The sequence below is a fragment of the Toxotes jaculatrix genome, chromosome 9 (assembly GCF_017976425.1).
Source record: "Toxotes jaculatrix isolate fToxJac2 chromosome 9, fToxJac2.pri, whole genome shotgun sequence".
In the NCBI taxonomy this organism is placed as follows: domain Eukaryota; kingdom Metazoa; phylum Chordata; class Actinopteri; family Toxotidae; genus Toxotes; species Toxotes jaculatrix.
The window spans coordinates 3,891,794-3,919,484 of record NC_054402.1 but is presented as its reverse complement, the minus strand read 5'-3'; the positions used below and the strand labels follow the sequence as shown (position 1 = coordinate 3,919,484).

At 40.7% G+C, this 27,691-nt stretch overlaps 1 protein-coding gene across 1 annotated transcript in view; it reads left to right on the top strand.

Annotated features, from left to right (window-relative positions):
* zgc:77784 (uncharacterized protein LOC402947 homolog) overlaps positions 1–27,691 on the top strand; it is a 46,963-nt gene extending 19,272 nt beyond the window's left edge. The window contains exons 6-26 of the mRNA XM_041046163.1: positions 1,116–1,243; positions 4,153–4,277; positions 5,826–5,997; positions 6,413–6,618; positions 8,830–8,911; positions 9,102–9,270; positions 11,858–12,024; positions 12,335–12,456; positions 12,661–12,877; positions 13,638–13,756; positions 15,300–15,477; positions 17,302–17,520; positions 18,598–18,640; positions 18,735–18,871; positions 18,977–19,264; positions 20,751–20,883; positions 24,061–24,377; positions 24,596–24,712; positions 25,033–25,212; positions 25,556–25,677; positions 27,535–27,691. Coding sequence (XP_040902097.1) covers positions 1,116–1,243; positions 4,153–4,277; positions 5,826–5,997; positions 6,413–6,618; positions 8,830–8,911; positions 9,102–9,270; positions 11,858–12,024; positions 12,335–12,456; positions 12,661–12,877; positions 13,638–13,756; positions 15,300–15,477; positions 17,302–17,520; positions 18,598–18,640; positions 18,735–18,871; positions 18,977–19,264; positions 20,751–20,883; positions 24,061–24,377; positions 24,596–24,712; positions 25,033–25,212; positions 25,556–25,677; positions 27,535–27,546 — 3,253 coding nt within the window. The 3' untranslated portion in view covers positions 27,547–27,691. The remainder of the gene's footprint in view (positions 1–1,115; positions 1,244–4,152; positions 4,278–5,825; positions 5,998–6,412; positions 6,619–8,829; positions 8,912–9,101; positions 9,271–11,857; positions 12,025–12,334; positions 12,457–12,660; positions 12,878–13,637; positions 13,757–15,299; positions 15,478–17,301; positions 17,521–18,597; positions 18,641–18,734; positions 18,872–18,976; positions 19,265–20,750; positions 20,884–24,060; positions 24,378–24,595; positions 24,713–25,032; positions 25,213–25,555; positions 25,678–27,534) is intronic.

Below are 27,691 nucleotides of genomic sequence, written 5' to 3'. Positions count from 1 at the left end.
TCTGTATGTTAAAGCTACATCCAGCGGCTGGTTAGGTTAGCTTAGCATAAAGACTGAGAGGAAAGAGAGGGAAACAGCTTGCCCGGCTGTTTCAAAGGTAACTACACTGCAAAAAGGACATTTTGCTGATAGTGTTCTAAATTCATAAATGGACTTTTAATTAATTTAATATGTTGCAGCTAGCTGGGAATTACTGAAAAATTGTGATGTTCATTAAATCAGTGCATTTACTAAATAATTCTGGGCTTTATTGGGGTTTTTTTTCCAATACTTTTCATACTTTGGCTTTGACCATGAAACGGGTATTAGATTAGATTCTGTTGTGTTAAAAAGGTCTTGAAACATCTAAAACTCAACTCAGTGATCGCTGCAGAAATCTTTTATAAATGTTTTTATAGTGAGATTTCAGCCAGTGATCTGAAACCTAATGAATAAATATAGGCATTGAACAGCCAGATACAACAGAGTTGAGTTTATTTGTCCACTTTGAGAACAACCAATTGTGATGATGACAATCTTATGCAATTGCTGTTTTTCATGTTTGTAAAGAGCTATATTGTGTTCTGTCTTTTATCTTTTACTTGTTATCTTTTATTTCTTTTATCTTTTACTTCTGTGATGCATGAGTCCATGAAATAAAGTGAATTTATCTGTTTTGATTAATTTTATGCCTTACATAGAGGAAGACGGCCGAATTTGCTTTCTGTGCTTTGGTTATACGCAGTAATTTAAATAATTCTGCTCTGCAAAGTCAGTTTATTGAATTTACAGCTAAGGAATAAAATGTTGTTTCTCCAAAATCAAATGAGAAATCTTCCAATGGGCTAAGATAATCTTCTTTGTGTCTAATTGATTTTCAACTGTTTCAAGAATTTTCTTAGAACCTGTGGCAATATCTAAGGCAGATACGACACACTATTCTACTCGTTTCAAGATAATTTCACCTGATTGGAGAAAAAAAAATCCTTGCAACAGGCTGATTGACAAGGAAAGAAAAGATATTATCTTGTACCACTGGCAGATTTTCCTCACTTTGTGTACATTAGTATGGCCATTTATTTTTCGCTTTGCTTCTCTGTTAGATCTTTCATTATCTCCCTGTTTCTCATTCCCAGGTTTGAAATCCGCAACGGCAACAGCCTCCGTTTGTTCCGCGTGAAAGAGCAGGATGAAGGGACATACACCTGCACATCTGAGAACAGTGTGGGCAAGACGGAGGCCTCAGCCATGCTGCAGGTCCACGGTGAGAAACACATCATGCGTACTCTATACGAGCACGCACACACACACACACATGCTTAGGCATGCATAAAAAGGCTCTCATACATAAGGTAACATACAGCCACATGGCAGCAGCATCATACAAATGCTCTGTGTTTTTATATCAGTGTGTCTTTGTGAGTCCCTGTCCAGTGGTGCTGCCAGGAGCTTATGCTAACCCGTATGGATTACGCCATTTGACAGATGTTTGGGAGATGTGTGCTTTAACTCACTGCCAGAGAGCAGTCCCAGTATTAATAAGACATGACTCTCTCCCGCTCTCTTCCTGTCTCTTTATCTCACTCCTCTCACCACCTTGCTCTCTCTGCCATTTTTTCCTCTCGCTGTGTGTGTGTGTGTGTGTGTGTCTTGGTTTACATTGTCTCCGATGACTTCATCCACTAATGCTTTTATCAGTGTAAATGAAATCCAAACCGAGCAGTTTTCCATTCACTCTGCTTCTTCTCCTTTTTTTTTTTTGCTCTTTTCCTTGCTATCACCGGTTTTGTTTTGTAGCTCAGCGTTTCATCCATCTCATTAATTTTCCATCTCTCTCCATCATGTTTCAAACCCTATCATCATTCCAGTTGGCCCGTTCCGTAAGTTCACTTTCCATCTAATTCTTCTCTAAAAAAAGAAATTTGTGTTATGCTCAGTTATTTTGAAAAAAAAAAAAGAAAATTCGAATTTCTGTATGGTATTCTTAATTGTTTTTTAAACCAAGAATCAGTGCCTAATGGTGTAAATAAGTTCTTCCATTAGTTACTGACATGTTGACGACATGCCTGTTGCCGCAGTCAGGCATTAAGCAGGCCTCAGACGCAGTGACTTAATGTACACCGGATTAAGGGCTCCTATCAAACACGCATCTGTTGTGTCGAGGGGAGCGTGTCAGGATAGTGTGACACCGTGTAAATCCCTCTCTCATTTGCAGCGTTGGTAGTTTAAAATGCTGCTGAAAGGCTTTGAGTTACAACTCCCTGGACGTCTCTGACTTTATGCTTGATGTAAGGATGTGGTTTGACCTCAGTTTACACTACTGACCAGTTAACAAAGTAATAAAATAATAATTAACTTAGTGGCATGAACCTTACTAGAACCTTACTTACTACTAGTAGTAGTAATAGTAGTAGTAGTAGTTATTGTAGCATCTTTTGGGGCCCAGATTTCTGTGCTTTGTCGCTCAGTAGTTGTGTTTTTTTTTTTTTTTTTTCATTGTATGACGTGATTAAATACCTGTTTGCAACTGACTGAGATTTGAGTCGGTCTGGGCCTGTTTATTCTGATTGGGGTGTTTATATGGAGCGTTTCTATTCTGTTTGGGCTTTTAAACAGATAAAAAATGGGAATATTAACCTCCATATAAACTCACTTGGTGACTTAGACAAACAGTCGGCAGCTCCCCTTACAGGACGGTGTTAAATAATCTGATCAGATAATGTCCAAAAAACGCAGATAAGCAGTAAATCAAATACAAGAGAGTCCACAGAGAATCATAATCCTTCCCACTTCAGGCACCATTCTCTATCATAACGTCTCCACCTGGGAAAGAAATCCAAGATCCTATGCTACATTAAAACTATTGTCTGTGTGAGACTTGTTCATATGAAGCTGTTTCACACACCAGCTAACTGTCAACACAGAATATATCACACGATTAAAACTACAATCCGAAATCATATTTTATAAAATCATAAATAACGATCCCAACAAGGGTCGTACAGACAAAAAGAGGCGCCTCAAAGACAAACTAAGAGATGACTGTAAAATACAGATTACACAAGACCAATCTAATGCCATGTGTGTGGGACAACAACGCAGCAAATGTGTTTAAAGACATTACAGCATCTCAAAGTAAACAAAATTCACAAAAACATCATCAGAACACTCAGATGCTGATCAAAGTGTGAGACATCCTCAGTGTTTGGGAACACGCGCTCAGTGAGAACATTAAGACACGACACAGATGACTCAGCTTTCTTGTGTCTCGAGCCAAATGTGTGTCTGTGTGTCTCTCGTGCGCGTCTGTGTGTGCGTGTTCCCGTGCGTATGCACCGATTTGTGGGGAGCGTGAATCCAGACCGGGGGAGGCCCTCATCTGACGCGAAGTGTGAGCCAATTATTCAGACGGGAGGTAAAAGCCAGTGGCCAGTGTAAATCTGTAAATCTACAGAGGATGTGATGATGTGGATAAGGCAGTGATCTGACCTGAGCTGGAAATTGGCAGCTCTGCCCAGCCCTTTCCCAAGATAACTGACTAAATGTCATCAGGGTGGCGCTGCCGTGTGCTGTGATGATTTGTTTTTTTTTCTGAGGATACAGAGGTGATGGCTGTAATTAAAGATGAGAGGGTGATTGGAGTGTAGTGGTAGATCAAACAGCTCAGAAGGTTAAAGAGAGAACCACTAAATCTTGATTTTAGGAGCTGATGAGGGTTTTATCGACACAGGTCAAGCAGTGGTGGGAAGTAACTAAGCGCTTTTACTCAATTACATTTCATAATTTTGGGTTTTGTACTTCACTGCATGTATCTGACAGCTGTTGTTACTGGGAACTTTTGATATTACAGTACATTTTTACATAAAAAACTTATATTATGATGAGCTTAAAAAATACTATGCATTGCTTCAGCTTGTGACCTCGCCCAGAAAAATAATGGTTCGATCTGAATAACTGTTCAAGGCCCAAGGTAAAATGATCTTTCACAAAAAAAAAAAACACTTCTGTACTAGTAGGATTTTAAATGCAGGACTTTTACTTGTACTGGTAATTTTACTGCAGTAAAGGGAATAAAAACTTCTTCTAACACTTGAAGGTGTTTTTCTTTCACAATGCAAAGACAGAATTCAAAAAGCAAAGTACTGGGTGGTGACACTTCTATTCCTCTTCCAGTGCCACCTCAGATTGCCTCAAAGCCCAGAGACCAGATCACCACCCAAGGGAGGAGCGTCACCTTCCAGTGTGGCACCACAGGAAACCCTCCACCTGCCATCTTCTGGCAGAAAGAGGGCAGCCAGGTAAGAGGCTGAAGGAGGGAACAAGACATCCTGTAATGATGAATACTGCAGAAACACTTCCACTGGAGACATCCAGTACAGTACATTCCTCTTTAACAATCATCAGATGAGTCCATACGAGTAAATATGCTCCCTAACAAGCCTTTGGTTGTTATTTATTTGTGGTTAGAGTAATACTGTATTGTTTATCATATCAATAAGCAGGGTTTCAGAAGGCGAGAATGACTCAACGCAGCATGAGCAGGCTTTGTCTGATTTAATCGTACTTTTTCTAACACCTTTCTTTGGGTTGCCCACACTCTTCAAGACACATTCTTCCAAGTGAAACGGACGAGACACGAACAAGAGAGTGCAGCACATTTGCATTTGGCTCACAGATATGAGTACAGACAAAGCGTTGGAAGGCATTGTGGTAATGCGTCGGCGAGAAACGTTTCTCCTGCTTTGCGACCGCAGCGTAAAATAACGGTGACGGGGGGTTGACGAAGTAGAAGAGAAGAAGAGAGGGATAGCAGGAAGTACACCAGGTGTGGGAAGTGCGTCTTCAGGGCAAACCTGCAGATAAACACTGTCCTCCTTCCACACTGTACCCAACTATAAATACCCTGTTGCTCAACAGCAGCTGGGATCACTGAGTTGGAGGAGCAGCTTCAGATGTTTTTAAGAGCTTGTCAGAGAGCAAACAGGAAGTTCATCTGCAGATTTTCTGAATAGGCTTCGGTCTGCAGCATGGCTGAGGCATTCCTTGGCTGTTTGTGGAGCTTTTTGCTGTATTTGGGGGGATTATCTGTAGCCTTATAACCTTGGTCCCTCCAATGACGTCTAAGCCTCTTAGAGGAATGAAATGGATGGCTGGATGGACTGATGTGCATCCCTCCCCCTCCTTGTTCACATCCACCTTGCTTACAGAAAAACAGAATGGGGCAGCAATAAATCGTCAGTTAATGGACATCTTCCCAAAAACACCAAAACAAACTATCTCTTCCAGTTCTGGCCTCGTTGCCATGCCAGTGTTTGTATACCTCGAGGTCCAGACTGAAATTTCTCAGCGACTATCGAATGGATTGGCACGAAATATTTTTTTGGACGGACAATTATGGCTCACAGATGAATAACAATTAGGCAATTAATCAATTAGTTGATCACCAGAAAATTAATCAACCATCACACAGTGTTTATCCAGTAGTTGAGGTGTTTCAGTTTGGACATTGTATAAAGACCCCAAACATTTGTAACTTTGACCTTCTCAATGTGAGAATTTAGCTTTTTAGGGTTTGGATTATTTTTTGTTTAAGTTTTTCTTTTCTTTCTGTTTTAAAATTAAATATCTTTGGGTTTTGGACAAAACAAGAGATTTGAAGATGCCGCTTTGGGCTATTGGAGATTGCAAAAGGAAATTTTTACTATTTCTGACATTGTATAGACTTAATTGAATAACTGAAGATAATCACCAGATTAACTGACAACAAAAACAAATATTGCAGTTGGTAAGTTGATTGTTGATGTCATATCAACGATCTGTTCTGCTGTGTGTGTTTGTGTGTTTAGATGTTGCTGTTCCCCGGCCAGCCGCCGTCACAGTCTGGTCGTTACTCTGTCTCCATGAGCGGAGAGCTGACCATCACTGACGTCCACCCGGAGGACTCTGGTTTCTACATCTGCCAGGCCATCAGTGTAGCAGGAAGCGTGCTGACCAAGGCGCTGCTGGAGGTGGAGGGAGGTGAGACTTGAACCTGGTTTATCCTTCATTCTGTACCATCACCTAATGAAGGGAAAACAAATTAAATACTTAGTAGGTGCACAGCAGTAGGGCTCATAAAGACCAAGAAAGAACGTAGTTAGAGACCCCGTGCTGGATGATCAATGATTTTCAGGCTTAATGGTCTTTCTTTAGGCAGCTTGTAAACACCAGATGTAAGCTCTTTACGTTTTGTTTTTCTTTATGCAGCCTATTGTTTTCTGCCTACTAAGCATCTAAATATTTTCACCCTTTGCAGTCTAATGGCTGGCAACTTCAGAATCTCGTATGCCTTCCAAATAAGTTTTTCTCCACTTTTCTTCCACCGTGTAGCTGATCAGAAGAGAGATGACACACCTAACATAATATTCTGCTTCCTCTCCCATCTAACCTTTAGGCCCTTCAGGGCGCGTACCGCCGATCATTCGCCAAGGCCCAGCCAATCAGACCGTGTCTCGGGGTGCGACCGTGCAGCTGCACTGCCGTGTAATCGGAGGGCCCTCAGTCAAGATTTCATGGGAGAAGGATGGAGAGAAACTCCAAGGAAATAAACCTCGACTGACCTTGATGGAGAATGGCACTTTGCAAATCACAGACATTAAGGTGTGTGGGTTTGGATTAAGTGAGTGTTATTTATTGGAAAGGGCATGAAAAGGATGAAGTTTGAAAGGTTTAAACTGGAAGAAAAACAGGCTGTGTGATTGATGGAAATTACAAAAAACGGCAGTGAATACAGTAAACATTCCTATCTGATCTATGACCTTCTTTTACTTTCTCTGCAGCCCGCGTGGCTACATATTTTTTTCTCATTTCCATTATAAATCCAGTTTCCGTTTGTAAAATTAAGGTGAGACTGAGTTTCAAAGACCAATCTCTCGAAGGCTGTGCATATCTCTCCAGTGCAATTATGTGCTCATGCGGTGTGTAATTGTAATGTTAATGAAGGTGCTTGTTTGTAAATGCTAATGTGTTCTGCTTTGATGGAGGAGCAGTCACCAGCCCCTTTGTGCTATAACCCCACCTGCAGGTCAGCGAGTGCACGCAGGACGGAGCAAAAGCAGCATAATTTTTGTTAATTGAGTAGCGATAGATGATTAATCGTCAAACCGCGTTTTAATTAAATCTCCTGACTGAACTATGCTTATTCACTGCCTCTCTCATCCCCGTTTCTCGGCAGTGGTGCTCAGCAAACTTGGAGCATTAAGATTTGGTCCAGTGCACCACAGAGGCGGGGGAAATCTGCCATGCCAATGTGCTCAATGGAACAGAAGACATGCATTAGTGTGGCATCAAGGGGATGACAAGGGAAAAAAAAAAGAGGGGAAATGGAGATGACGAGTGAGGGACTAAAAATATTTACCCTGCTGATGCCCCTACCCACCATCAATATTTTAGTAGTAGTTGGAGTCATTTAAGGAAGTTCACCTGCCCACATGCTGAGCTGTCTGTCAGCCAGAGGTCAACACTGCAGTGGGTGATCTCATATGGTCTGATGATAGTTTCATCTGACTGGCTCTCAGCCAGAACAGGGCTGGAGCAAGCACCAGGAGTGTCAGTGAAGCATGCAGGCGTATACAGTTCATAATGTAAACAGGAGGGTAGGTAGAGTGTGGTGCGGTGCCTTGTGGTTTGTAGTAGTGAAGCTTTTAGAGCTGCTGAGGCTGATGTGATGACTACTGAGGGGAAATACTATATGGATTACATTTAATTTTAAGGATGATGGCAAATCCGACTGCAGTAATTGAAAAAGTATTTAGATGCTTTGCTTAAAGCTGCTAAATGTTAATATTTTTATATTAAGGATGGAAAAAAAGCCCCTTTTATTAAACTCAAAATCACTGGATAAAGTCAAGGGCCAGGAAACAGAATCTAAATGACCATCCAAAATGGAGGACAACTACAGAAACAAACACTCTGATCCAAAACTCAAAAGTCTTTACTTTTGGGAGAACAAAACATCAGAGCTAGTCCAAAGGGGGAAACAAAAGGCAAATCAAGGTAGGTGCGTGGGCAGGGACACAGGAAAGAGTACTAACAAGAGAATCCAGGAAATGAACAAACACAGGTGCTAGGACACAGACAGAGATGCAGACGCAGGTACAGACACAGACAAACTGACAAGGACACAAGCGTTCAACGAGACTTATATACACAAGGTAGCAGGCAGCAAGTGAAACCAATTAGGGCGGGGTAGACAATCACAAAAGGAGGGAAACTAGACAAAGACAGGAAGTAGACTAAGACAAGATTAGGGAGGCTTACAAAATAAAACAGGAAATGTAAATCCTAAACTCAAGAGACCAAAACAAGTCCACATGAATTAAAACTCAAAACAGGAAACTACCAACAAAACTTAAGAAACTCAACAAGAGTCCTCAAACAGTCCACAATGAGTTTTAACAGAAATCCAAACAACATCAAGTCCAAACTCCATAACAGTTCATACAGTGTTCACAACAGAAACTTGTTTTAACCAGTTAACATGTATATATCACCTTCAACATGTAGTCTACAGTATATATCATTTAAATCTGTAAAGTAACTTGTGGCTATGACTGTCAGATAATAGTAGTGGTAACAGTAGGTTAAACATTCATGCATTACTCTCTGAAATGTAGTGGAGTATCTCAACATGGTACAGCAGTACTTAGAGTAAATGTTCCTGCTTACTTTCAAACACTGACATACAAATTGAGAGTCTAACTAGGAAACGATTTTGCTGTAGACATTCTTGATCTTTCTGTCATCTACAAAAATCCGAAGCGTCCCTCAGATATTAAACACGGCTTTCAAATGCTGTCTGCTGTTTGACAGGACACGGACTCAGGGATGTACATGTGCGTGGTATCCAGCGCCACAGGGGAGACGAGCTGGAGTGGGATGCTGACTGTCAGAGGTACTCACACCAAAAGTCTCCACACACTGTCTCTCTGTTACACTTCACACTCTATCAGTCTCACACTACACCTCCTGTGTTCAAGAAACTACACACTCATGTAGCCAAAGTTCTTCATAGGAGTCATACGAGTTTCAGCATTGGTTCATTGTTGGGTTATAACAGTTGTGTTTTCCTATTTCTCTGACAGAAAACGGAGCTTCTCCAGTGTCCAGAGTCTCTGAGTTCATCCAGCTTCCAGGGCCTCCACAGAAGCCCGTAGTGACGGAGGTGACCAAAAACACCGTCACCCTCACCTGGCAGTCGAACCCACATGAAGGTGGAGCCGCTGTCACCTCCTACATCATCGAAGCTTTCAGGTATGCAGTGACACTCACGCTCTTATTCCCACTGCTGTAGTCAACTAGAGTGCTGTATTTTTCAAGCCCCCAAAATGATCATAGACTTGAATCAACATCTCTGTAAAACACTAACTGAACATTAGAGCGTTCATGAAGGGAGGATTTATTACAGGACTGTTGTATGAGACTGAATTAGTTTTAGCTAGGTGTACCCAATAAACTGCCAACTGTGCATAGTTACTGCATTTTGGCTTTGTATGGCACCATTTTTTTACCGGCTACATAGTTCTCGTATTGTAAATCTAGTAAATCTTCTTCTTCATGTGAAACTGGTGGAATGCCTCTCCATCTATGCAAACACTACATTTGTTTGCCTGGTTGTTTTTCTACTTTGCTGGGCACAGTAGCCTAAAAATCAGCAACATAAACTCTGCTTTTTTTTTTTTTTTTAAGTATTATTTATGCAACGTTTACCAAAATTTTACTCCTGCTTGAGATGAATTTCACTATCTGTAGGATAGGTCTCACTATCTGTAGCTGCTTCAACTGTATCAACACTCTGTCTGCTTCTGTTTTATTTGTTAGTATTCAAACTATCCCGAGATAATGAAGTCTTCCTCATTTAGAGTCATTAGAGTTCAGAAATGACTCATCTCTGCCCGAGGGAGCGACAGCTCTGTTAAGTGACGTCCTGAAGTGAAACCGTGACACTCGCTGCATCAGTATTTAGCTGTGGCATCCCGAGGAGAGCCATAGCAACTCTAACAACCAACCACAGGCTTTAGCGAGACAGACAGTGAGTGAAAGAGGAGACAATCACTGCAGTGGTCAGCTTGGCAGCTCTGTCCTGTCCTGGGGCAACGGAAGGAGGGGATGCCAGCACAGTTGGAGAGTTCACTCGTTACAGAAGCATGAGAGAGGGTACAGACCAAGTGTACAGACACAAATGCACACAAAAGTCCAGTCAGTTCTGTGTGGACAGAAAGCTCAGCGTGGCAGACTTTCATGCGCAGCTGATCATTAAGATCCACTCACTGTAGCACGCTCAATCACCAACAAATGCCTTGCAAATTTTTGTTCTGGGGGCATCAGCAGAAACAAAGAAAGAAATACAAACCAGTATTTTTCTATTATGGTATCACTTCTTGTATATGGTACATAATAATGCTTACATCTCTGGTTTTAATTTGAGGAAAAAATCTTTACGGAGGATTTATGCAAAAGCAGCCACTGTGACTTCCACTCCGGAGCCATTTGCAGCTTTTTAAAAAAAAAAAAAACAGGATGACTCTGTTTAAATGGCAAAACTGTTTCTCCAGAGTACATTTGGTGAGAGAGGTTGCGGAGGAGAAAACATTGATGATAGGAAAACACTGTGGCCTGTTGTTGTAATTACCTCACCATTTTCTCCTCCACGGCTTTGAGGAAAATGTTAAATTGTGCTCATGCTGTTTGATAGTATCCGCTCCTGCACAGCATCAGGCTGTTGTTTCCTCACTGGGCTCATTCAGAAGCTGTTGTCATAACCTGGAGCAATAAAAGGAAGGAATAAAACTTGTCATTGTTGTGTCCGCAAGCTGAGACTGACCGTGTGTTATTGGATACACAGAATCATCGTGGATATCAAGCGATAGATTTATTCATTCGTTCATTCAATTGTGGCTCCTAAGAGGCATGGCAGTGTTTTTAGACTGTATTTAGGTCGCCTTGCATTTCTGACACTGCCCTGGTTCTTTAAAGGAGTTGTTTACATTTACATTTTGATTCGCTTTCTTGCCAAGAATACAATGAGAAAATCGATATCTCGCTGTTAAATGTGAAGCTGCACAGTGGAGATGACAAACAACGCCTTAATTAGTGAGCATTAAAGATGCTGGTAGGCAGATTTTGGTGACTTTTGGAGAGAGCCAGGCTAGCTGTTTCCCTCTGCTTGCACTCTTGATGCTAAGCTAAGCTAAGGATTGGACTGATGAAAACAAAACTTAACTTACTGGTGAAAATAATCTTTAGTTCCAGCCCTTAACCTTAACTAATTTCCCATCTTAACTTGATATTATATTTTGCTTTCTCATAACCATAAGGTTTTTTTAAAAAAATGTTTTCATGACTTAAGAAAGGTGACTACCATTGTTGTGCCACATTGTCTTTGTCTTATCCAGTATGTAAAATTCAGATCTCTCTCCCTGACATTGCCTGCTCCACTTTCATCCGTCTGTGCTGTCAGTTTATCAGCAGTGGGCCAAGAGTTGTGATCAAACCCATTACCTTGTTATCTCAAAATTACATGATAATGAAGCTGTGCTTTCAAGATAACACGAGTGAAAAAATGTTCACACAGAGGGCATCACATTTGCCTGGTGAGACAACACTATAGACTGCCTGCCAACTGTATGTCTGATAATCAGCGTACTTTTAAAGGCAGCAAACACCCTCCGGATAAAGTTCTTGACCTTCAAGTGCGACACCATCATCGGACCTTCCCAAAATCCTTTAATAATTAAGATCAAATTCACTCGTTAAAATAGAAAGGAAAGCGACTGATATTTGGAGATAATGAAATTTATAGACTTGTTTCTTAAGACAAAATGTCACTTTTTTCCTGCAGCCAATCAGTGGGCAGCACCTGGCAAACGGTGGCGGACCACGTGAAGCAGGAGAGGCACACGGTTGTCGGACTCTTCCCCAACACTGTTTATCTCTTTATTGTCCGAGCCGTCAACTCTTACGGCCTCAGTGACCCCAGCCCGATCTCTGAGCCTGTCAGGACGCAAGGTGAGTTATACAAGCAGAAATCATCCTTTTCATCTGTATTATATGATGTAAAATCTGGTTTTCTGTTTCTATTTTTAAAGAAAGAAATTAGAGATACTGGATGTAGGGCTGAGGCAAAGCTAATGGTTTAGAAAAACTTGCTTTGCATGTGCAGTCTCAAAACTTATTGCTTTCTCAGTGTGATGCTCTTGTGCCCTGAGCAATGTTGAACTTCATCAAAAAGCTTTTCCTTTCTTTTTTTTTTTTGCTGAATAGTTTCTATTCAGCTGTTTTATGGGCCCGGACTGAATAGAATTCTTTGTTGTTTCAGATGGGAGTCCTACAGAACAGGGTGTGGACCACAGACAGGTGCAGAGAGAGTTAGGAGAGGTGTCTGTCTACCTTCAGAAGCCTGTGGTTCTCTCTCCCACCAGCGCCAGGATTTCTTGGACTGTGAGTTGAATACTTGGCTGATGAAAAAGTCTACTTTTCAAAGTCAGCTTGCAGTGTGTGGAGGACACGCTAATCCCCAAACATTAACTTCAAAAACTCCTCCATACATGTCTTGACACAAACAGATTAACTTCAAGTACAAACACATCTCGTTCCGCCTTTGATTACCGACGTAAATGTGAAACGTATTTCTGTATTTATCAGGTCGCCCGTCAGTCTCGATATGTTCAGGGTTACCGCGTGTTTTACCGGACTATCGGCAACTCCTGGATGGTCCAGGATGTGGAGTCCACGTCTGACCACAGTACCATCTTAGCAGATCTGCACAGCAACACGGAGTATGAAATCAAGATACGCCCTTACTTCAATGAGCTACAGGGACATGACAGTCTCATGGTTCTGCTGCGTACCCCTGAGGAAGGTAAGAAATGCTTATCAGTTACTTTGTCAATATCTCAGAACTGTACTTCCATTTTCCCTTTGGGAATAAAGTACTCTATCTAAAGCACAGAAAGCTGAGGTTGAAAAGAGGAAAAAAGGGTTTCAAGTTTTCAGCCTGACTGGCAACAAATAGATGGGATAAGCAAACTATTCCTTTCAATGATTAATAATGTCAGTCCTAACATTAGATCTTTTTTTGTTTGTAAGTTAAATTAATAATAATAAAAAAAAAAATAGACCAAAAGATTTTGAGAATAAAGGAAATAAAAGTGGGTAACGCTTAACACACTAACGACACTTAATTTTAGGGATCCATAATTTCCAAATGACTTCCTATTCATTTCCAAAACGTTTCCTGAAAAGAACTACGCAATTTGGTATGTAATGTAAAGACAAAATTCAATTAGTATACTTCAGATTAATCCACTGGCTAGCATAACTTAGAGAGCCCTTTAGTCAGTGAAGGCCAGATCAGCAGAACAAGCAAAAATTCAGGTGGAGAATAACGTTTCCAATAATAAATGAGAACGGAATTAATATTTATCTTGGTTCAAATGAAACTTTTCTTTCAAGTTAATTTCCATTTTCTCTAAAAATTAGTACAAGATCCCATCATTCATCCAGGAAACTTCTTCGAAAATATTCGAAAGTTATTGGCCTGTAAAACAGAACATTATCATAACGCTGATATCAATTAGTAATAGTCCTCATATCATCTCTCCTCTTCTCTCTGTCTCCAGTTTTAAGTGCTCCTCCACAGGCTGTATCAGTGGTGCAGCTCACCAACAGCTCCTCTATCAGTGTGTCCTGGGAGCCGCCTCCTCATAATATTCAGTGTGGCATCATCCGAGAGTACAAGGTGAGACTACAGCTATCAGCACATGACTCCATCTGACTCCTGAGACTACACCTGACTGTTTGTTTTCCTCTCGGATGTTTGTTTCTTCCTTTAAAACCAGTGACACAGCTGGAGACTGATAAAGTAAACATGGAACAAATTGTTTTTTTAATCCATGATGTTTGTATTTTTATTCTGTCATTACTCTGTTGTTCAAATTTGTTGTTTTGATACTTATGAAAAACACTGATTTTAATGGACAATTAGTAATTACTCATTGCCTCTTATCCTCTGCCAGTACATGTATTGCTGTGCCCGAAAGAGACTGAATTTTGTCATCAGATTCTCGGCTGAACACTGACTGTCCCTGTCATCTGTTTGCTCTGTGAAAAAAAAAAAAAAACACTCAGTTCTGATTATCGGTCTCTTAGCATGAGCACAACACTGATTACTAATCATCAGGCTGCTATTCTCAGGAAGAAAAAAAACACTGAAATGGAACACACAGTTCTATTGTTTCGATTTATTCTTCCCAATCTGTGTCTGCATGTTGAAAGTCATGATCAGCGGCTCGTCAGCCAAAGACATGGATCATGAGAACTGCACACAATATTTTGTGCAAGGCTTAAATGTGAAAAATTTAATGTTTAAGTCTGTAGCAATGTATTTCAAGATACAAGTTCACTCAGTGTAGATGGTGCAAATTATACCACAGGTGGAAAGAAGAGTACATTTACTCAGGAACTATACTTAAGTAGTGAGGTACTTGCTTGAGTATTTGCATTTCATGCTACTTTTTTCTTCTTTCTTCTCATTTTAAATGGAAAGATTCTACTTTTTCACCCTTCTCTCACTTACTATTAAATTTAGTGTTAGCCTCCCCGCTACAAAACTACAAAAGAAATATTATGCTCATGTTATTACTTTAGATTAAATTATCGGATCATATATAACAGGGCAGTTAAAATTAGCTCATCAATTAGCTTAACATTAAAATACTACTAACATTCTTCATGAGTACTTTGATTTTGAAACCTTTCGTACACTTTGCAATGTGAGACTGTGTAACTTATTTACTTTTTCATTTGGTACTAACGCATAACTGACATTACCGAGACAGTTTTCTGACTCAATGACCCCTGTTGTCCGACTGTTATAATGCAATACAGTACAACACAAGTATACGCACTCAAGTGCTGTGCGGAAGATTAAAAGCAGGACCTATGCTAGAGTGTTATTACATTATGTTGTTGCTTTTACTTAAAAAATCAGACTATTCCTTGCACTGCAGGGTTATATAAAAGATAAATCCAACATGCGTGAACATTCACAGGAGAGTAACAGATCCAACACCTAAACTGTGATGCCTAACGGCAAATATCTCAGGATTTTAAATCTGACTTTTAGCTGACATTGACATCCGGTTCTCTTTGATCTCTGCTGTATCTTTGCTGTCATTCTCCAACTTGTGCCACAAGATAAAGCTTCAGTGCCAAAAAATGAAAAGCACCCTGTCTGTCTTACGTGTTTTCATGTTTTAAAATTCACGTCTGGTGTCAATCAGGTCTGGTGTCTGGGCAGCGGCGTGGATCAGGAGAACCAGATAAACCGAACGGTGGACGGAGCGGTTCTGTCCATCCTGCTGACGGGCCTGCTGCCTGACGTCCACTACTCGGTCGCGGTAGCTGCTGTCACCAGCCTGGGTGTGGGCGCTCAGAGCCCGCCTGTCAGCCTGCTTCTCAGTGAGTCACTCAAACTGTTACATCTACTACAGATAGAGAAATATGGCAGGATCTGCCGACTCAGTTTACCACAGGTGGCATCTGTATGTGAACGCTGACTGTGTTGTGTGAATGACTTTACAACTGAGGTGTCGTCAGCGCTGATGTTTTCGAGTGCTGAAACGTAAAAATGTGTGAATTCACAGTGAATCAGAGAAGTTTGTTAAAACTGTATTTTAAAGATTATTATTATTTCTTTGGATATGATAATAGATAACATTTAAGGGACGGGCTAGATGAGCAGGACCTCTAGCCTCCATTTTTCTGCTTTTATCATTTCAAAATAAAGTTACACAGCCAGTTGTTAAGACAAGTAGTTGTCCAGAGGAGGTGTGTTTTGAGTTTTATCTTCTACTTCATTTATAATATAAAACATTTTGGGAAATGGCCTTATTTGTTTTCTTGCTGAGGGTAAGGTGCAAAGATTGATTCCACTCTCATGTCTATACAGTAAAGATGCAGCGAACAGCCAGTCTGGAAACAAGACTGGAAACACAGGGAAACAGCAAGTCTGGCTTTGTCCAAAGGCAATAAAACAAGACAGGAAAAAGTCCAGTACAACTCCCCGTAAAAACCACAGAGGGAGCACAGTTCAGGCAGAGCTCGGAGGTTGTGCTTGTATTGCCTGATTAGCTCCAGCGCTTTGCAGTATGCTTTACAGTGATGGGTTCATTCACAGCTGTGCAGCTAATCATACTCATTCAGGTATACGTTGCAGATATTATAACCTGACACTTTCTCACTGTGGCTCTGACGATCACGCTCATGCCAGCACCATTTGCCGCAGCAGCTCCTGACGCCGCCCCCGACCTCCTCCTTATGTGATCTTTTGTGTTGTCAGTTTAACTAAGATTAATGTTCATGTTTTGGGGGATTAGCTCTCAGCAGAATCCACATCGCTCCTTCTACTCATTCTGAGCTCCCTCAAACAGCAAAGCCTTTTCTACCAAATCTAACTCTACAACCATTTGCTTTAAATTGTTACTTCCTTCATTTAAGTGTCTCTGATTTTACACTTTGGTGTCTGCCTGGATTAAACAGACAAGATATAATGTTGTTAATTAGTTAATTAATTATTGTTGCTTTGGGAGCTTTACTGTGAAGACCCGCTGGAAGCAAATAAATCATACGACATCGCCTCCGCCACTTCTTGCTTGTCGCTGCGGGCATGGCAACGCTCACAAGCTAGGGAGTAGCAAACATCGTGTAAATTAGTAGCATGCACTTTCTACAACAATATATGTTGTGCTAAACAGCACTCAGGCGAGAGGGATCCCAGAAAAATACAACAATGAGCCACAAATCCTTCTATCCACAGATGTGTATCAGGTAAAGACAGAACTCACTGGCCTAGCACTGCTGGTCAGTCCCACATCAGCAGGTATTCCTATAATGCCTCGTGAAGCCATTCGTGCTTGCCCCACAGAAAATGAATGAACTTTCCATTTTGCATCCTGCTGTGCTCAGCGGGTCTTCATCTTATTCAGATCTAGATGTCTTTGGACAGGCTAAGCTTAAGCTATCTGGCAACTATTTATTTCAGAGATGTGAAAGTTATAATATTCTCATCTAACTTTCAGCAAGAAAGTAAATGTTTATTTACCAAAAATGATGAACTGTTCCTTTAAATTGTTACTAGATTGTTGTTACAGCATCTAAAACACATAGGATGGCATAAAAACACATACAAAGGTGTGTTTTTTCTTAACAATAAAGATACCAACAGCTATCGGCTTTGCTTTTCAATCATGAGTCTGCAATGACTTGCCTGTTTTTTCCTTTCAGCTGTCCCTCTGGACAAGACGTCAACGCCTGGGAAGAAAGGTGGTAATCTCAGCATATCAGAGCAGATCACAAGTGTCGTCCGCCAGCCGGCCTTCATCGCGGGACTGGGCGTGGCTGCGTGGTTGGTGCTGATGGGCTTCAGTGGCTGGCTGTACTGTCGCCACCGCAGGAGGAAACAGCTGGGACACTATACCACATCCTTCGCATACACACCTGCAGGTTTGTGGGAAGAGAAGCTTTGATTGGTATCATGACAGGTGACGGCTGTTCAAAGCATTAAATGGACAGTTCCACTAAAGTTGAATTTCTGAAATGTGACTTTTTTTATTTTTTGAGATGATCAGTGACTTTATGTCACTGATGTTAGATTACTCTTTAAAGAACAAACTGCAAAAAGTAGAAAAGGTTAAAATGACATGACCCAGAAGGATCTTCACTGCTTTTTGATTTTCACAGTGTCATTAACAGACACCTTCAGACAAACTCTGTCATATATTATTCATTATATATCTTTTGTTCATGAAAGAGAGAAGTTACAAAAAAAAAACCCATCAAATTTTATTTTTATTTTCTGGGGATAGCTCCAGCTGTGATGAATGTTTTCAATTTTAGTTTGTATTTTGCAAGGCAGTGCCTGCACTTTCATCACATATTCGGTCAATTAAAATGTATTTATCCCCAGTGGGCGGTTTTCACAGAATAAAGGAAATCAGTGAAAACACACTGAAGCATATGTAAACAGTAACCACTACATACAGTTTATTTTAGAATATGCCCTTTGGCACATAAGCACGTAAACACATCAGTTGTTTTCTGACTTTGAGAGATATTTGTTCATGGTCATAAATACTCGATGGACAGCCCAAGGCCTTAAGAAAAACATATCAAATTAGATTTCCCCATAAATATTTCACAGTGACTAATGCTGCCATACTAATGACTAAAGATTGTTCTATGTCACATTTTAGTATGGATTCTATTATCATCTTGTTAATTTAAATGGTATAGATCTCCAGATACAGCACTAGAAGCAAGAAATAGCTCCAGCAATTCATCAAATGACATCTGCATTTTTATGTATTGCAGGCATATTGTGGAATATTGATTAAAATCTGCACTCTTAAACCCCTGTGTGGGATAAACTGTTTATTTGGAATGGAGCATAGTTCAGTTCAAAAAATTTTTTTTTATCTTCCAGTGAATCTTTGGAAAACAATCTTGAGACAAAAGTTTTATCTTTTCTTCTGTAAAACGCGATTTATAACTTGAATAACTGGAATCTTTTTCTTCTTCCAGTTGGCTTTGCTCACAGTGAAGGATCTGGAATCATAAATGGAGGGTAAGCTGAACGTTATGATCTGATTCCGATAATACTTGCTGCTGTGTCTTTTACGTAAAAAAAACTATTGATAAAATCTCACCCCTCTTTCCAGGCCTGGCTTGCTGGGATCAAACATGGGTAACTACCCCTGGCTAGCCGACTCATGGCCCACTCCGAACCTCACTCATAACAGCAAAGACTCAGTCAACTGCTGCTCTGGCAAACTGGACTCAGACAGATATTACAACAGTAAGAGCTCCCTGACCCCCTGGCTTGAGCTACTGGTGAAATAGCAGATTTTAGATTTCTGAATAGATGATCATCTTTAATGTAACACTGTGTTTCGCTGTTCAGCAGTTGGCATCGTCAACTACCCGAACCAGTCAGAGAAACGCAGCACAGCGTCCAACGACAGTCCCATCTACAGCACCATCAACACAGCTGCTGAGGACGACCTGCTGGCGTACTATGACACCTACTCCAGCACGTCCTACACCCAGGGTCCAGACCCATACAGCAGCAATCCAGTACTGTCCAACTCTGGACTTGTGGGTCTAGAGCAGGACCTGGACCAGTGGACCATCCAGTCTGGTCAGTCTGGGTCTGAATATGCCAAGCTCCAGTATACCAAGAAAAGCAACGGTGAGGGTTTCCTGCCTCTATAATACAATTATTTTCATAAAACAGGGAACTGAAGTGATTCCCCTCATCTGATACAGGTGGACTGTGTAATAACATTTCATTTCTTATATAAGGGCAAATTTACAAAGAAAAAAAGGAAACTGTTTCTCCTTTTTTGTTCAAGTGCTAAGTCATTTCTTTTCATCAGGGAGTTATTGTGTAATGTAGCATGAAATATGAGTATTACTGCCATGGTTATCTGCAGTTCAGTATACCTTGTACAATTATTTAAAACAATGGTTTTACTGATGACTGAACTTACATTTGATGCATATTGACACACAGATTTTATGCCTGGGTGCCAAACATTTTATGGCCATGGTGCAATTTCAAATATTGCTACTCCAAGAATATAAAAAGCAATAGTGCAAAACTTGCATCAGCATTGTTAGATGTATGCATTAATATACACAGCAAGTATGCTTCCTCCCACCACCCTCCTCCCTTTTTATCAGTTTCAAAATAAAATACAAGTACAATAAATATTTCACACTAAGACACCACAATCCCCAGCATTTCAAATTACAAATCTACAAGATAAAAGCAGAAGACACAGAACAAGTAAAGCACTCACATTTAAAATGTTCACCTAAGACAAACCCTGAATGCTTGAAATTTGCAGAAACATGTAAATGATGAAGGTGACAAAGGTGGCATTTTGAAAGCGATGGAAAGAGATTTTTACAATGCAATTCAGTGAGCTGTCATATGACTGACAAGCTAATAAGACTGTTCAAATGTAAACATTAAAACAACCAGAGACTAATGCACACAAGACACAAAGTAGTAATTATAAAACCAATTTAAAAAGATTTTAAAATAAATGTAAAAAATAAATACAATAAAACAGAAAAAAAACTATGGCAAATAAAATGGATAAGACGCAGCAAATGCAAAGATATCAGAACTTTCAGCTGCTCTTAGGATGTAATGAAATGCCATAATGTAAAAGTTACAGAAGAGTTATTGAGGTTTCTCTGGTTATATAATATATGTTGTTGAGAATATTTGCATGGCATTAGTTGTGTCTTTGCAATCTTGTCTCAGTACCTTTTTTTGTCTTATGTAAAGCACTTTGAATTGTCTTTTTGCTTGTTGCAGGTGCTAATCTAATAAACTTGCCTTGCCTCAAAATTTGTTCAACATTTGGACAGAAATCTACAGTAAATAGTGACATAAAAGAGGCAGACTAAGCGCTCAACCAGTTTCACATGCAGTTATATTAGGCAACCTTAAGGTGCTCTTGAAGATGAAAAAGTGTTTCTATTTTACTCTATTTTACTAGGCAAAGCAGGGTGGAGAAGGGTTTTAAAAGTATTTTTTAAATTGAGTGCATTTATCATCTAAGACAGCCACTGGTTTCAAGCTCAGGGTCAGAGAGGAGACAATAAATACACAATGATTATACCTCGCACACTATATGACACACTGTATTTTGTCTTTATAGATAAACTGGTAAAGCAGAGGTCTACTGGGTCCTCGTCCAAGTCAGCTCCTCTCACTTGGGTGGATGTTTTGTCGCTTCCTCTTCCTTCCAACAAAGACAAGGGTCATACAAAGACAGAACAGGAGCAACACAGGTGAGGCTCATCGTTACAGTCTGAAGTATTTTTCTAGTTCTACATCAAGGCCCCTCTTCTCCTCCTCCGAGAACAATTGCTTTTTGTACTGCCTAATATTCATTCAGTCAGTTTATTATTAGCATCAAGGCCCCTGACTTCACCTACATGACAGAGAGAGTTAAGGGAGATGGATATCAAACCTGCCCTGTAACTCAACAAAGGCTGTCAAACAAAACTTGAGTGAAGTTTGGAGTCTGGTGAGTTTTCGAATTAACAACAGTTGTGTCTGCAGGCAGCAAGTTGATTGCGCTTGGGGGTTATGGAGGGGAGCGTCTCCTCTAACTAGTTCTGACAGATTAGATTGTGGACATAACAGGGTGGGATTGGAGGGTTGTTCATGTCTTTTGTAATGACATTAGCCACCATCTGACAGTCTGGATTAGTACTTTTCTATTTTCTATGACACGTCCATCATTAAATTAGCCCTGACAGCACAGAAGTGACAACTGAAAGTGCAGAGGTGGTTCTTGTTCTCTGTAACTCCATACTGGTTCCCTTTTTCTTATATTATTTTTCAAAGAATTCTTTCTTTATTTATGTACATGTATATGTACATGTATATAGATATAGATATGTATGTCTCAATAGATGGCAGTTTTGATTTGTCTGTCCACCACCTGCCATGCCATAGAACACACATTCATTGGTACATTGGTACACACATTCACGTCCCCCTTAGACCAATTTGGTGGTCACCATTATCAGGTCAAAATTTTAATTTGTCCAATATTTTGGATTAAGATCAGTGGCGGCTCCAGACAAATCTAACCTGACCTTAGCCATGGGTAAAATAACCAAAGTCACTTTACAATGTTACATTGCATTGTATAATTTTGTTTTCCTGGTCACCTTTCCCGTTCAACCACTAGCAGAATCAGACATGTACAATATTTTTGTATAGCTACATCAAGTTCATAGTTAATTTCTTGATGAAACACTTTCACTGTGGCCATCAACAGATACACTGTCATCTACTAGTTTGCCCTCATTTATGCCTCTGAAAGTGAAAAAAGACCTGCTTTGCAATTTATCACAACAACCCCACTCTTCATCTGACAACATTTTATTTTAGGTGTAGCAGCTGTTTCGATGAATGACATCAATGTTGGCATAACCTACTATTTACAGTCATCATCACAGTAACCATGGCACCACACTTAAGAGAATGATGCCACATTGAAAATCGAATCAAATTATACTAAAACCAAATCATCACAGAGCATATTCAGTATATACAGTGATATTCAGCAGGCAATGTGCAATCAATACAACTATCCACAATTCAACATTTAGAGACTGCAATAACAAGGCCGTTTTTAAGTGCTCCTCAAACTCCTCGTCTAGCGACTCCACTAAGTTGACCAGTCCACGAAAAATCCCGGGGTTGCTGGACCCCTCGATTTCATCATTGCCTCACAAGGCCAACTCAAACACGGCACAGAATTTGACACAGGCAACAACGCGGCCAAGAAAATGGCGGTTCTTACTCACCTCATCGTTGTGACGACACACAGCTATCATGTAGCTCTCATCCAACTGTGTGGCTATGTTAACTCTTCCAAAAGACCAAAGTTTCAGGCAGCTGTCCGTATGCGTCTTCGATGTTTCATGTTTTCTCATTTTCTCCGAGAGACGGTGCATGTCGGTGACACCCGTGGTTGTCCAGGCGGTGTCTCTGTTTCCATCCCGGTGAATCAGAAGGCAGGGGTAGCAGAACAGCGCGTTAGCTACTTCGCACCCTGCTAGCTGCGTTTTCCGCTCATACTAGCTCCGTGAAAATCCGCGGCTGTAGGTTTTCCCCGCCTTTGAAGACACCTGCTTGATATTTAAATTTTGTCTGGGTGGTCCTAATTATTTTATAGCCAATTTATCTTGATTGCTCCTACGACAGAATGGTAATTCCCGCAATGACACGATGGTGCTGCTCCGTTAAGCTGCAATGCTAGCCATGTTGCTCGTGAACGTGAACGCGATACTATGCGCGCGATGCGTAAACGCTGCGCGCACCAGAGAAGCACGTGACTTCATCAGTGCGTATGACGAAAGCACGTTGCCCTTCCGGGGCCCATAGAAATGCATTGCAAGGTCTACATTTTGAAAAAAAAAAAATAACAGGTAAGTCTATGAGAGCGCCTGGGGCGATTTCATAGACTGTATAAGACATGGACGTAGCACCCGTGACCAAATCATGGGCATTTGAGCTGCGCCATCTTGGATTTTAGTGGGAGTTTACCATATTTGGCGGAGAGGCGGTTACTCTACGGGTCAGTCGGCCGAGAACCCGCCCACTTAGCTCGGAGCAATATTTAACAATATTTACCGGCTGTCACCGCTGCCTCCATCCACTATCCACTTACAGTTACAGCAGCACACAAACAACAGTCGCTTACTGACTGTCCATGCAATGTCTTTTGGACTTTTTAAACAGAAAAATGAGACGAAATAAAATTGTAGCCTAGTATTTCCGCAATAAACGGACTCTGAGAGCACGGAACACACCAAAACAGCGTTCCTAACATTAGCTGCTCCGGTCCTCTATCTGTATCAGCAGCGACAGTGAATCGGCAATTAAGTCATAAGCCAGCAGCAAAATATGCTAATTAGTGCAAACATCCAGGTAAAATAGTGAGGAATTTACTTACCGAAAAAACTGCAACACAGACTCCTTCGACGGTCGGTTAGTACAGTCTACGCTACAACAAGCCATTTTGTCACAAAAACCTATCCGAACACTGGCAAATAAACACGGACACTGCAGCTTCAGTCAACTGCTGGAGGTCTGGATGTAGTCGCCTAGCCCAGCTGATGCTTTAGTAAAGAGCTAACTGCCAGTGCCTGTCTATGGAGCTGTCACTCAACGTAACCACGCCCTAATTTATGTAAGAATTTTAAGCCTAAATAACACTGAAACGGTTGTGGTACAAAAAACTCTCTTCAGCTGGGCTGAAGTACTGTTACCATGGCTGTAGACTCTTAGGCTTGTTTTTCAATGAGAAAGTTTTCAGGCTATTTTTGGTGTAATAAGTTTAACCAAGTTGTGGTTTTGCAGATATTTGTATAAGTAGGTTTCACATGTTCAGGGTTTCCTTCAGAGACACACGCTAATGCTACTGTTACTTATGGTCCGTCCTTTAGTTCTGAGGAGGAGGATGACGACTGGTGTCCTCCGCTGCCTGCCAGAACCTACCTGATGGACACTTCCAAGGAGGAACTCTCTAGTCTGCCCTCCAAACCAGATGATCTGTCCTACGCAGCAACATTGATGGCTTCTCCCCAGCGAGACACACAGAAGCCCAGCGACAGTCCGCGGCTACAGCACTTTGACCTCTTGGCCCGTCACCACTCAAGCTCCAACCCAGATCTGTTTACCAACACCAAGGCCCGGGATGCCACTGAGGTGCACCACACCAGCCAGTGGGGAGACGATTTCAAGGGGGAAAGCCTCGGAAAAGGTCCGTTTGAATTCAGTTTAATGCCTCACATCTTTAGAAATGACTTCCCAAGAGGCAGCGCACAACCACGCAGTGTCATGTATAATTTAGTCTATGATGTTACCTAACAGAAAGTATTTGTACACGAAAATCATGTTGCATTTATTCAAAGTGCAGCTCACTGTTCCTTAGTTTCCTCCAAGTGTCCTGAGGATGACATCAGTGTGCTTTCTTGTCAGGGCAATCTCCAGCTCCAGCTGCCGAGTCCAGCCCCGCAGCCCAGGCACACAGATCCAGGAGTAAGAAGAAAACGCCCAAGGAAGGACAACTCAAGCGGGAGCTACACAGCCAAGCAGGTATGACACATTGTAACACATCTAACTTTGTTTTCATGGTGAGAAAAAAAAGAAAGAGGAACATTACTGTTCATCATCAGACTCTTTTTCAGAACCAGGCTAGCTGCTTCCCCTTGTTTCCAGTGTTTATGCTAAACTAAACTAACCAGCTGCGGGTTGTAGCTTCATATTTAACACAGAGTGTGAGAGTGGAATCAATCTTCTCATGTAACTTGCAACAAGAAAGTCTTAAAAGCATATTCTCCAAACTGTCAAAGGATTATTTTAAAGTAGTATTTCTCTCTGTGGTTTATTAATCATCAATGATCAATCATATGCAGAACTCCCCCCTCCACCAGCCCCTCCCCCTACAGACGACTCCCTGCAGCTCTTGGCGGATGTTTTGAGCCGCAGCCGAACAGACGGTGAAAGAAAAGAGGGCAGCCACTCGCCTACTCTTTCGAAGAGAGGAGAACATTTCTCACCCCAAAGGAGAGGACCTGCAAAGTGGTTATCAGAAGGTAAGCACGATATGTGATCACCTCTGTAGCATCATTGCGTATCTGACAGCAGACTCAACAGATAATCTGTGAAAAAAGAACAGTTTCTCTCCCAACAACACAGGCCATCTTGCTTCAACAGCTGGATCTGAAATACATGTGTATTAATATTATTGTGATGCTTCATACAAATCCCTTTGAGCTTAGAAAGAACCAACTGCCACCACTGTATGAACATGTATTATCCCATAGTAGTAGCTCTGCTTTTAGTAGCAGGGGGTCTATTTTCAGTCTACTCCATCTCTTGGGATTTAACCTATATAAACACAGCTGTAACTTTGAGTGATTTGTTTGTCATCTGCAGATGAGAATGTAATCCCATATGGACAGTCCAGCTTCCTGCCCAAGGTCCAGATGTCAGGCTACGGGTCCCTGGGTGGAGGAGTCTTTCCGCGACCCTCCACTGCTGGCCGCAGGAGAGATGAGGTATGTCTAGACTCTAGACATACAGTAGGAACAGACAGTGTGGTCTGCATAGTGTTGAACTGCACACAGTTCAACAGTAAGCTGAGGGCAGTTTGTGCTTCTTGTCAAGTTCCTTGAGACTGTAAATGGCAGAAGTTTCCAGTAGCTTTTGCACAAGGGCTGAAAGTGGTTCTCTAACACAGTCATTCAAGAAAAGGACAAGTTTCCAGCTGTCTCTAAAATGAATCTCCTGATACAAAATAGGGAAATTAAAAATTATTTGGTTCTGTTAAAAACTTTCTCCAACTTTTCTTGTGTGTAAAAATAAAGTATGCGCAGGAATAAGGGTGGTGTTTTAAAAAAAAGCATGCATACTTTAATATATAAAGATGAAATAAATCATTAAGTACTCCTTCCAAAATCTATGTTGAAAATTGAACTCAGTTCCTGTATGGTAAAATGTTTGCTCAGTGAATGGAGGAAGAAACTGTAATGGCATTGGATTCAGGGAGGCTAATGATGTAATGCTTTCACAGCTGAGGAAAAAAAAGGATCAAAATGTCAAGAGAAACTTTGCAAATATACTCAGTACGTCCAGTATCACTTTAAAAGCTCATTTTGAAATGGTGGTTTGGCACCTTGTTTTGAGATAATATTTGTCGCTTTACCTGGTATAAATACAGCTGAGATTAGTGTGCAGGGTTAGTTACACAAAAGCATAAGTTGATTTTGAAAGTACTCTTAAAAAGTCAATTTTTTACATTTAGAAAATTGATTTATAATCTCAGCTACGCGGGAAAGCAGGATTACTGCAGTACTGCATTAGGGCCTGACCTATATTTTGCCACAGACAATATTATCAGACATTTTTTACTCAATGCGTATCAGTTTCAGCATACTGCATATGTCCGCTGATAAGTAACAAGACATTGCAGAACCATTACATAAGCAAAGTTTCCATCCAAATGTAGCTCAAAATTTTAACGGATTTTCCAGAAAATCATCAAAGGAAAATGCAAATTAATGCACATTTCCATCCACTACTGTAATATGAATATTAGGAGTTGGTTCATTGAGACAAAAGAGCTGGTGGGGATAATTCTCCAGTCCGGTACCATTAAACCATTTCAGAAGACGAGGACACAAAGGGATGATGTAGTTAAAAGAGAACAAGTCAAAACCTCAAATGAACAAAAACGATGTGGAAAACATGATGGAAATACTACATTTATGTTTGTGTCATGTATTCATCTGAGGATTTTTATCAGAAATCTGGTAATGCTTTATTTTACAAGTCCATTATTTCCTAATCATTATTTGAAAGTTTTCTTGAGAGACAAATTTAGTTTGGTAGTAATAACAGAACAAACCTGCAAGACTGTTACTGTAATCAGGTTGAGGAGTTATGTTGAGTTTATTATTGACTTTCAGTTGAATTTTGATGAAAGAAATTGTTCCGTTTAAGCCCCAATGAATCATTTTACTCACATTTATTACTGGAAACTGTATTCTTCACGTATGCTTACTTGTATGTTTGTTTGTTGGCACGTTTTTCATCTACTGGTGCTATCCTCTGAATGAAGGCCTGAAAGTCTGAGCTAGAAATAACTGCCAACACTCTCTATTTTACCTGTAATTAGAACCAAATTATGTGAGGGGGGGTTTCTAGGAAACTTCTTGGGTAATTATTTGGAAATAAATTGGAATTTACAGACCTGTAAATTAAAGCAGTAGCAAAAAGGTTTGCTCAGTATGTGCATATGAATAAGAAAACTAAGACAAAATCAGTTTCTGGAGCTAACCTGTATTAAATGACACTCTCAGTACAGTCCTTTGCACTTGGCCCATTACCCTCTGTTCTGTGTGTTCTCTTTCCAGAACCTCATGTAGACAGAAGCTGATCTCCTTTTTCTTCTCCGATTTCCTGTCTTTGCAAACCATCAATCTGTTGCCATGGTATCTTACAGAAAAACTGAAGACGAAAGGGAAAGCGTCAAGGCTTGCCATCTGCCTTTTCACAAAGTATTTGTATTTT